We start from the raw sequence: 11,996 nt of genomic DNA, 5'->3' as shown, positions 1-11,996 counted from the left end.
GCATGTGTTTGGAATGTGGGAGGCTGTAGTACGCAGAGACGGTACACAGGTACAGGTAGAACATGCAAACTCCACACAGAAAGGCCCCTAGGGTAACTGCAAGGATCAGACTTCAGAGCATTCCTGCTGTGCCTTTCTGAAATATGACTGGGTAATTTCTAATGTGATGCCTGCAAACCTGGCAACCAATGGGATGCAGTGGACCAGCAGAGGTCAACATAACAGGCAGCTATCATGGGAAGAGATCTGGGAAGAGAGAGTATTAACCAGAAAGGCAGGCAAGTGTATACCTCCACCAAAGCCAAACAATCCAACATAAATTGTTCTTGGACTTTGTGTTCGACTCCTGGGCTTGATCTGCTCTCAAAGAGTTACTCTTATTCATGTTTGAGTGTTTTTCTCCAGGTGTCTGTTGATGCTTTGTGGATGAGAGTTTCATCTGAAACCAAAACCACTAACCTAAGTATTGTCATCTGGAGACTTCCAAAGACTGAACTGTTTAGGGGGTCTTACTTATTTAATTGTATATTCCTATTTACAAGGCAGTGAGAAGAAATGAAACCCAAATTTAAGTATGAGCGAGGAGAATTAAGGTTATAGTTACAATCCCTTGTCATTTCCACAATGAGAAATCAAAGAATATAACAAATTGGGGAGGATCAGAACAGCTGTGTGTGACTAATTCTACTCTGGAGAGATAAAAACTGTGAGTTCCTGATGTGTGAAAAGTTTTTTCAATCTTGCAACAAGACTAATGCTCCTCAGAGCCAGAAAACCCCCCATTGACACTTTGAACACCATGTTGCTCCATTAAGAGGGAGTTCATCTTGACCTTTACTGGAACACAGTGCCCTCAGCTCTGTCAGGACAAGTGAATCAGACATGGGCTGGCCACCATCCACTGCTCACTTAACTCAATCTGTGTTGCTTTGCTTATAAGGTTTACGTGACCCCATCCAGACACAAAGATGAAGGAAATTCTCTACATTTAGGACACTGTTTTACTGATGTCTTATTTAGAGTTAAAATATGTGGTTAATGTTTAAAGGGATAGTTCAACATTTAGGCATATTGGCCAATTGTCATAATCCTTATAGTTTTAGGAGTAGGTTTGTTACTTTAAATTGTCGGAACAAGCTAAGAACGGCGGAGCAAAAAAAAAAGCTGCTCAGAGCTACACTACGGAGGCATAAGGGATTTCTTGGTTTCATCAAACTCATCAAATACACAACCCAACAACTCCAAAACGCTCTTGTGGACAAGTTGTGACCTGCACATTCACCACGCTATGAGATAATAACAGAACATTACGAGACAGAGTTGTTTTCGAGGTAGTTTGATGAGGGAAACCAAGTAATCCCATTAGCCTCCGTAGCGTAGCTCTGAGCAGCTCGCGGCTCTGCTCCGCTGTTCTAAAAATAGCTTGCACCGACAATTAAAGGTAACGAACCTACTCCTAAAACTATAGGGATTATGGCGGGGGGGCCAATTTGCCAAAATGTTGAACTATCCCTTTAAGGGCCAGTCTGCTTTTTTTTTTTAAACAAGGAGATCATGGTATCACTCAGACTGTAAAAGCGGCTGTATAATGTAGTTAAGGTTTAATTATAAACTGGAGGCATGGAGTTTGAAAAATGTGGAAGTATGCCAGCCGGACAGAATCCAGTGAAAGACCCTATTGAGTTGCATTATGGCAAGTGTATGATCCAGGGTTTATTTTAGGATCTTGACCTCTTGACTCGGATTAGGGACTATTTACTGCTTCAATTACAATTGTTCTTAACTTGTCTCACAAACAGTGTTAAAGAAAGAACTTAAGGTCACCTGACAACAAAACTAAGACTTAGCATGGCTCATAGAGCAGCTTGCCATTAATGGCTAAGCAGCACGCACAGCTGGTCCACATGCCTGATATAACGTATCACATTATATACATTGAAGTCAATAGTCATGATGTGTCATGGTAAAAACTTGCCGTGAGAGCAGCATTTCTGTCATTCTTGATATAGGCCTACTGTTGCTCCACCTTTGTTTTTACCATTACACATTATTTAGTGAATACCTAAACTTTACTTCCAATGTTTCACAACTGCAAAGTTTAATGTATGCCTTCTTGTCACGTTTCTCTGTGGTTTTATCTACACACTCCTCTACATTATTAGCAAACCGTGTGTGTTGGTGCAAGAATGTGAATGCGTGTGTGTCGTAGTGTGTTTGTCCTCGGCCTATCTGCCTCTTTGATAAACACATGTAGATAGAAACAGAGAGTGATAGAGAGAGTGATAGAGAGAGAGAGAGAGAGAGAGAGAGAGAGAGAGAGAGAGAGAGAGAGAGAGAGAGAGAGAGAGAGAGAGAGAGAGAGAGAGAGAGAGATAGGGGTGGGTGGTGGTGGGGTGGGTGGGTAAAGGAAGTTCCTGACAACATTTCCCAACAGCTCTGGCTCTGTATCTTTCAGTTAGAACAGTGAGGCCGATTATGCAACGGCTGGGCTCTCGCTGTATTTCTCAGGAAGAATGCGTAGTGCACAACTTATGGGAACGAGATGAAGACGAGCCAATCGGCTCTTAAGTGGTGAGGCTGTGAGAAGCCTCAGCCCGACATCGCCTGCTGAGAATGAACAGCGCTCATGTGAACATATTGCGCCGCGGCCCCTCATCTGTACCTTGATCAAAACAAATGACACTCATTATCACACAGAAGGTCCCTCCAAGGAGACACAAACAAGTCATCAACGTGGCTTTTCTTCTAAAAGCTAAATGTAAAAAAAGAAAGAAAAGGTCTCCAGTGGCTATTTCACACCATGTTCTGTTTTTAGTGATGACTCAGTATTGAACTAAGGCAGTCAAGTGAACTCTGCAGAGGAAAGAGTGACTCACGGACAGTCCATGCAAATACCCAACTCTGCATTTGACTTCATGGACACTTTGCATGATTAGTCTTTCCATGTGTGCAGGGAAAACTGTGGTCAGCAGACAATAGTGATATGAACAATACAGTGAAACAGATCAGCACAGATACAGCTGGGCTCCAGTGGGTTCTTGTAGTCGTCCGTAGGAACAGTTTTTGATTGTGAAACAGGATTACCTTCATTTTCTATCTGAGTGAGACGAGAGGTCGCTCTGTTGATCTGTTAAATAAAGCTAAAGACGGCAGCTGGTTGGCTTATTAGCTTCAGCCTAGTTTGTCAACAAGACACTTATTAGGTTGACAGGTAACTGGAGGTGCTTTCCAATGAGGATATACTTAATTAACCTTTGTCAGTCCACTAAAATAGTAATAGATTTTTCCACTCACTGTTATTGTGTACAACCCAGGTGAAATTTAGAATTGAAGTGTATTTCATGCATGTTGGTTTTTCGTCATGTTCTTGTGCCAATTTCTATCATTTCAGGTTTTGGCTGCACAAATTCAAAATGTGCATAATAGGTGATGATTTTTTTTTTTTTTTTTTTTGTAAAATCTCCACCTGAGCTGCTTTCCAGTTTAAAACACATGGGACCGTTTGAACAGCAGAACTTAATGGCGGCACTTTTTGGACATGTAACACACTAGTATGCACTGCACAGTTAGATGTGGCATGTGGTTCTCAGAATGAAAGGGGAAATGAATGGTGGCGGTGTTCGCAGAAACTACATGTGGTCTCCAATACTGGGAAATCGTATGTCGAAATGTATGTAGACTACCAGCAGAAGAAAGGCAGCGACAGATCAAAGGACTACTGAAGACTGGTTCTTATACGTTTATAATTCATGCCAGAGATGACATTTTATTTTTAGGCCTGGTTTCCTTTGATGGACTCTTTTACCTCATAACCTATAAGAATACATGCAGTGGGTTAAATGCAGCCACCACCGCTCTGATTCTGTAGATTTGTGACATTCAAACGGGGATGTGCGTTGAAGGATAAAACTTTAGGTTGCACGGGTTTGCACAAGCTGATTGGGGAACAGATATCAGGGATATACCAGGTATTAAATGGTGCACAAGGAGTGTGACCCCCAGAGCTCGACTCTGTGAGCGTGTGCACGAGGGGAGAGGGATTAGGAAAACCCTTGGGATGATCTTGAGTTAAACGCTTTATCACAAATGAGTGATACTGTGTGCGAGCATTAATTAACCATGTGCCCTTTCTGCAGCTCCGCCTCAACTGAAACACAAGTTGAAAATTTCAGTCGACCAGCAACATGTCATAAACGCTTAACCATATCAAATGTGTGAAAATAAAGGATTCATTTTAACCTGAATTATCTCCCATTTGATTTCATTTATTCAACACACACAACTAATACAACCACAAGTCTGCAGCCACGCTAAGAGTGCAATGCTAATAATAGCTTTCGTGAAGCTGCAGTGCTTTAAGCTAAACGACAGTGTGCTAATGCTCAAAATATAACTGCTAACATGCTCAAGTTTAGCAGAAGACGCTATGTTATCATGTGCTAATTAGCACATGTCACATTTGGTCCATAAACCAAAATACTGATTAACTGAAAATGTTGGTCTGCATGAGACACTAAGCTCAAACAAACTGAAAACAAAGTGAAACGTTTAAAATTCATAGCCTATGTACACTAGTTTTCATTTCAACAAATATCTCAATCAGGTAATACAACGACGTACCAAAGATAATCACAGCGGTACCTGATGGACTTCAATTTGTGATGTTACAATTTGAACATGTAGCCTAGTATATTTAATGCCAACATAGAGGTCTGAGAATTTCTGGACAATATTTATCACTGTTTTTGGTTAGTGTAAAATAAAGCTACATTTGCAGAAAGCTTGTGCATTTGTTCATTATCAAACACTTGAAAAACATCTCCTTAGGGTTTTGAACAAAAAATTTATGATTCATTTGCAATTAACTGTGGACACTCAAGCGATTAATAAACTATTTTAAATGATAAGCAGAGATACTGTGAAAAAATATTCACGTTTGCAAAGTTTGCTACAATCTAAGATAAGTAACGATTGTTGTTAATGTCTGTAAAGTTTAGTGAGATGTGCAGGGAAATTATAACAGTATTTTTATGGCTGTAAAACCAAAACAAATATCTGAAAGATGCTGAGAAGTTTGTCTGAGGAGAAATGGCAACCACTTTCAAGAGTGCAGCAGAGGCATTTTGGCTTACATCAGCATCCTTGTTCTACAGTCCCCCATCCATCATTTCAAATTACAGCTGGTAAACACACACTGTATTCACCTGACAGCCACTAACCGGGGCTGATGGGCTGCGGCAGCGCTTCAACCTCCTCGTGTGTTGCTCTTGTGTAAATCTTGGTTTGGCTGTACGTGGGGTCTCTCAGCAGCAGAAGCAGCACTGTCTTGAGGAAGATTAGCAGTGAGGCCAGGAGTCCCCCGGGAGCATCACAACTGATTAAACCTACAACTCTTATCTATCCAGGAGAACAGATCCATGATAGGCTGCTGCCTGTGGCTCACTATCTCTGCTCAAGTGTCTGGATGAACCCAGAGCAGCATCTGCATCTTGTTAGTGTGATGGAGACAAGCAGTGGCTGACAACACAGCTGTGAATTGGCAGAGGGTGATTACTTTATACAATAACAGATGCTTTGAGGAGCAATGGAGCAAAGTACTCACATCCTACCAACTGGAAAACATGTAAGACACAGATTTAAATGTTGGTGTGGGTCTAAATTTTAATTCCAACTCCAACTCATTCAAGAGCCCAAGACATGCAGCAGCCCCAGGACCAGAGTTTCTCAACTGCTTCTATTATGTTATTATTAACAATAGTTGAAGGAATTTGCAATATAATTTTAGGAGAGACTTCGCATAATTTCCTAATCTTTACAACATTGTGTCAAATCTAGCTAATTATACTGATTATATTGGTTTAGACAGGGTTCATTAGGGCCAGGCTACTCCAGAATAGAAGTAGGCCTACTGGCTGGTATCTTTATAAGGATAAAGGGGCAACAGGGGTACAAAACAACTGCTTTCAGATGAATCCAGACATGTAGTGTTCTATTCAAATCTAAAAAAAAAATGCTAATACATTTATTTATATAATCTTTATCTGCAAAGTACAATGAAAAAGTACAAATGTCCCTTTGACATGTGCAGTGAAGTGGAACGAGGTTGCATCAATTGGAAATGCTCCAGTAAAGCGCAAGTGCCTCATAACTCTGTATAGTATTTGAGTAAATGTGCTCTGCATTGGTGATGAGATGCAGCCAGTTGTGGACAAGTTATTATACAGAATACAGTACACACAGCGTGTGACTATATATAAATACTGAAGAGAGACATTGATCTATTCATCTATTCAAACCCTTAACAATGGTCAAGACTCTGCTTTCATTCATGTCAAATCACCTTGACTAAATCCAACTCATACCAGAACAATGATCAAGGATCTTTTCAAACAGGCATGGTATGGTATATTCTTGATTGATCAACGATTTGCTATTAATGATAAAGACTGTCTTAGTCAAGCTGTGATGTATCTCAGTTTGCAGTAAACAGCTTCTGCATTGAGCTTTTCTCCCTGTAACACACAAACAACCCGCCGCCCCGTCTTGTTGCCACCTGCCTCCCACCAGCCTGTCTTCCCTTATCGCTTCATCTTTTTCCGTATCTGCCGCTTTTCTACATGTCAAACAGGAAGCTTGCCGAGCGCTTACATAAGCACTTGACCCAGTAAGTTTTGTTTGTGTTAAAATACTGCCTTGTTTGTTTTAACCTTATTTTAAATATAAATTATGTCCTTGAAATAATAATACCGCTACAAATGTAGTTTTGTAAGTGTTGTGTTGTAGTAAATGTAAATATGGTAGTGTTACCTGAAGTAATTGGAAGGAGTCAAGTGTCATAGTTAAAAAAATATTTATTGAAACAGTACAAAAATAGGTTCTAACATAATTTACAATTCTAATTTGAATGGATGAAAAAGAAACACAACAATCCAAGCTGCAATCATGCAACCGATAGAGATTTATCATTCTCACATCTTTCATACACATACACACTCTCACACAAACATTCAACATTCATATTCCACTCGCCCCCACAGCAGACAACAGCACAACAAAACCAGTTACCATCAGTAGACGTTCATTGTTTACATACATTAAGATGGAAGTGCTTTCAGGACTAATTACACAATATTTACATTACATACACAAACATACACACACACATCTGCTCTTTTGAAAAAATGTCAAGCCATAAATATGGTCAAAAAAAAGATCTCATCTTTGTCTGTCTTTTAAATAATCTGTGGGCCCTTCAGTGACTGTGGAATGACATATATACGTACAGCCGAAATTCTCTCATAAATAAATAAATAATTTTGTGACAAACAGCTCATCAAGTGTGAGAGAAAGAAGTCACAGCAATAATAAATATTGTTATTATTTACAATTCTTGTCCCCACCGAATTGTAAGACCTGTGTGAGGCACTGTGTAAAAAATTCATAAAAACAAAGTAAAAAAAAAAAATTGAAGTGAAGAGCAGAGGATGTTGTATTTCGGTATGGTTTTTAAGTTTGCATTGTGGTGTGCGTTCAGGTGGGTGTGAATGAGCAGGTTGCCTAAGCCTTGAGTTTGTATACAGTACAACACGAGAAGAGGAGGAAGCGGAGGTTGTAGAGTAGAGGTGGGTGCTGTAGTAAAGAGAGTGAGGTAAGTCCAGTGTTTCTTTTTTTTTATGACTTGTTTGCACAGGTTGCTGCCAGAGCTATGAGGTTGTCTGGTTGCTAATGACATTGGAGTAGTTAGAAGTAGTGATAGTAGTGGTTGTAAATGGCATAGGCTTTACTGATCTAGGCCCATGAGAGGAAAAACAAAACAAAAAACACAGCAATAAACGATATAAAGCCTTGTAGAGAGTAAGGAGCAGAAAGGCTGTTGAGAAGAAGAGCCTTTCTGCTTTCACAATTTCAAGTATTTTCAGGACCCCCCCCCCCAAACAATCTCACAGAAGGCACTTTTTTTGTTTTTGAAAAATCACGCCTCCCCTCCACCAACGCCTCAGCTCTACCCATTCTGCTTTCGACGGCGAGGACTGGAGGGAGAGAGCGGAGTACAGTGTTGCGAGAAGTTACATAACTCAGACTTGTCCGCTTTGCCATTCAACAGAACAGCGAGCGAATGTACTTGCAGGTGCGCCTCCCTTACAGACTGATAAACACCCCCGCTGCCCAGATCATTGACTGGTCAACGCTGGTTCACATCAGGTATAGCTGGGATCGGCGAGGGCGGAGGGGGCGTGGCCTGTCGCGTTCAAACCAAGACGTGATGGTTTTGCGGCGACCTCGGCCTCCTCTGCGTGTAGTCATCTACACCTTGCTTTCGCCTGTGCTGGGACATTCGCCCCCCCACCTTGTCTCTGCTTCAAGTCTTTTGTAATAGTCTCTTGTGTCAGTGCAGTCCAGTTCAGCCCAGAGGACTTTCTGTTTGACCTCCATCACCGAGCCACGGCCACGGGGGTGGGTGTGAAGGCTGTGGGCTCGTGGCCGATGCTGTGCAGCCTGATCTCTGTGGTGGACTTCTCCGTCTGCACTGTGGGCGGGACTACAGAGGAGGATGTGCTCTGCATCCACGAGTGGTTGATGATGTCCTCGAAGGATGGACGGTCCGCAGGCCGCAGAGACAGACACCACTTGATCAGCTGTTGGCATTCTGAAATAAGAAGGAGGAGGACAACAACCAATGAGCCCAGAGCAATAAACTATGTATTATATATTAGATATCTGCCATCCGATAGCAAGAGCACATATCACAATGTGAATGTACCTGTGGAGATTCGTCTCCGGAAGAGGACCTGCCCTCTCAATATCTCCTCATCGTGTTCAAATGGGATGTCCCCGCACACCATGTCATACAGCAAGACACCCAGGGACCACACTGTGGCAGAGCGTCCATGATAGCGATGGTACTTGATCCACTCTGGAGGGCTGTACACTCTAGTGCCTGTGTGGGAAAATAATGAGAGGAACACGTTATAAAAGCTGTAACTTCATTTAATAGCTTTGCATAAATAAAACATAATCTGAGAAGTCTATTGTTGTTATTATTATTATTATTGGATGGTTGAATTGGAAATGAAAGCATTACAGAGGGAGTTAAATGATTAACAAAGAATGCAGATTTATCAGCTGAGTCCATTTCTGAGGCTATTATCTGGGCTCAGGTGCCAGGGAGCGTGACAGGCTGGGTGTGTGTGTGTTTGTGTGTGAGTAAGAGAGGAAGAGAGAGGAAGTGTGTGTGGGAGGGGGAGTGGACATGTGACTTTGTTTACAAACTTTGAGTTGTAAAAAATACAGCTTCCCTCCAGTGGGGGGCGCCAAAGCAAGGCAATACAGCTCAGCCCGTGTCACTGGGTTGCTGTGTGTATGTTATGTGTGTGTGTGTATGTGTACTGAGGGGGTATCCGATATGACACAAGGTAGAAAAGTCCACCAAGGTCTTCCAGTACATATTAAAAGACTAAAAGCGGTTAGGGTGGTGAAATCCCTCGAAACATATTACCGTATCTTACAAATAACAATAAACCACCATCAATACCGGATGACTCACCGTCAAAGTCGGTGTAGATGGTGTCCTTGAGCAGGGCTCCGGAGCCGAAGTCGATGAGCTTCATCTCTCCGGTGCGAAGGTCGATGAGGATGTTTTCGTCCTTGATGTCCCGGTGCACCACGCCGCAGCTGTGGCAGTGTCGCACGGCCTCCAGCACCTGGCGAAAAAAGCTCCGCGCCAGCTCCTCCGGTAAGGCACCTTTCTCCGTGATGAAGTCGAACAGGTCCTTGACGTTTTCGGGCCTCTCCATCACGATGATGAAGCTGTCCGGCCGCTCGAACCAGTCCAGCATTTTGATGACGCCGCGGAAGCCCGTGCCCACTTTCTTCAACAGCACGATCTCCATGGGAACCCGCGAGCCGTTCGGCTGAAGAGAGGAGCAATAAATATTAGTAGGCTATCTATCACATACGTGCTGAATTGAAACAAAATACACCCACTCTAGCACTAAAAAATGAATATAATAAGGAATATCTACTATATCACATATTAATTAAGTACATATTAACGTTAATAAGGATTATAAACGGTGGTTCTTACCAGCTCGCCCCACTCGGAGACTCTGTCCTTGGCTACATGTTTGACAGCAACCTGGCAAAGCAAAGCAAAGACCGCGTCAGACGACATGTTCAATAACCACACACGCATAAAGCAGCTGCTTCAAATGTGCATTTATTAATATAACACCACAAGGCTAATAATACTAACCGGAGCTCCGTCGGAAATCCTCGTACCGGAGTAGACGGTGCCGAAGCCGCCGCTGCCCAGCACCGCGCCGACCTGGTAAAGCTTCTCGAAAGGCTCCCTTTCCTTCACTGCGAAACAAATACAAACACAGCCGGTGAACACCAGTGAGCCACGCCGAGTGAGAGCACACAGCAAAAACAATGGCTAATGATACCAAAACATTCAAAAAATGTGGCTAATAATACTGCGAATAAATGAACTCAATGAACTGTCGTCCTTGAATATTAGCAAGTAGTATGTATGTGCGGGGTGGACTGAGCCATGATAGGCGGGCTGCCAGCCATTGCTGCTGCTGCAGCCCCGTCCTCCATGACAACACAGTGGAAAAAGGGCGTCTAACCTTGATGAACTTGGAGCTGGATTTTCGCCGGCATGTCTACAGTGGAGATGTGGGCCAGAGAATTGAGCTTGGACAGCAGCATTCCTCACAGGGTATCCACCACGGGGACCGCGACCACGTCTGCCTTCTTCGTGTTGAACAACAACAACAAAAAACCCAAAGGAGGATTACAAGAGTAATGTTATTCCGACAGTGCGACTCTTCCCGTCTCCCGTGTAGAGCTTAAAGTCCACGTTGCAGGCACAAAAATGCGGTAGGGATCCTCTCGTCCGCATAGGAGAAAAACCCGCTGGAGATCCAAGGAGGGTCGTAATGTTAGCCAGAAAAAGGTACCGTCGTCCTGACTCACGGGAGAACCGAGCTCAGCTTAGAGGCGAACGGCTGCTCCACGCGATGTTTTGTAAACAGTTGAGTAAAAATTCGCGACATAAACAGATAATGGAGGGAGAGCGAACCAATGCCTCCGTCAGACACCGGCTCTTGGAAACACTGAGCGGGGGGGAGGATGACTATAAGGTGGTAGTAAGTGGGCGTCGCCGTGCGCCGCGGTGCCGGCCCTCTCTCCTCGCTCTCCTCGCTCTCGGCCAATCAGAGAGGCGCACGGGCGTTCCGAGGCTTATGAAAACAGGGCCAACCTCATAACCGCCCAGGCCAGACACAGACGTGGCGGGAATCAAAACGCGCCAAAAAGGGCTGAGACCAAAGTGATAATTATGAATTCATGTTGGAGGGAAATGCAAATCCAAAGCCAAGTGCTCTCCCCCCCCGGTCTCCCCCTTCGCGGGAAACTAACTAAGGGAACTCAAGATATGAATAGACCATTATTAATAGGCTTCAACAAACATCAGCAGTGCATCAAGTTACTGAAACTGTTCTGTTCTATCCATTATGTTATATCCATGCTCCATATTACATCTCCTGCTCCGTTGCAGTGTTTAGTTTTGCCCCTTATGTCTTCCTCTCATCCACATGTTGTGTCTGACAACACTCACACACACGCACAGTGTGCGCAACACTGTTGCTCTTGGTTGCACTTAAAGCATTTAGGCTACACCGTCCTGTAATAAAGACGCATTTTTCCCAACGGTGCCCAAACAAACCTGAGAGCAGTTCATCAGTCGCATCCCGGCTATTCTAACCCCCTGCTATTTACCTAATTATATTCACATTAAACACAGAGGTTTACAAGCTGAAGTGAAGTCCAGGACCATAGTCTTTATTTGAGTTTCCCTGACAATGCCTCTCCAACTCTGCAGCGCATCAAAGCGCGCCGGGAGAGAATGGGCAGCATTCCTCTCATTCTTTCAAATTGGGTGGCCGCGTTTGCAGCCGTTCACAGGATGTGGGAAACTAGAGATAAAAGAC

At 43.3% G+C, this 11,996-nt stretch overlaps 1 protein-coding gene across 1 annotated transcript; it reads right to left on the bottom strand.

Annotated features, from left to right (window-relative positions):
• Positions 1-7,660: 7,660 nt before the first annotated feature.
• pim1 (Pim-1 proto-oncogene, serine/threonine kinase) lies at positions 7,661-11,104 on the bottom strand. The gene is made up of 6 exons (XM_083975668.1): positions 10,632-11,104; positions 10,253-10,359; positions 10,085-10,135; positions 9,545-9,911; positions 8,762-8,938; positions 7,661-8,647 (listed from the first exon to the last, which is right to left on the bottom strand). The coding sequence occupies exons 1-6, from the start codon at positions 10,711-10,713 to the stop codon at positions 8,433-8,435; spliced, it is 999 nt and encodes a 332-aa protein (XP_083831794.1). The 5' UTR covers positions 10,714-11,104; the 3' UTR covers positions 7,661-8,432.
• Between the last annotated feature and the right edge of the window lie 892 nt (positions 11,105-11,996).

Source organism: Trachurus trachurus (assembly GCF_905171665.1).
Source record: "Trachurus trachurus genome assembly, chromosome: 7".
NCBI classification, from domain to species: Eukaryota; Metazoa; Chordata; class Actinopteri; order Carangiformes; family Carangidae; genus Trachurus; species Trachurus trachurus.
This window is presented reverse-complemented; position numbering and strand designations above follow the sequence as displayed.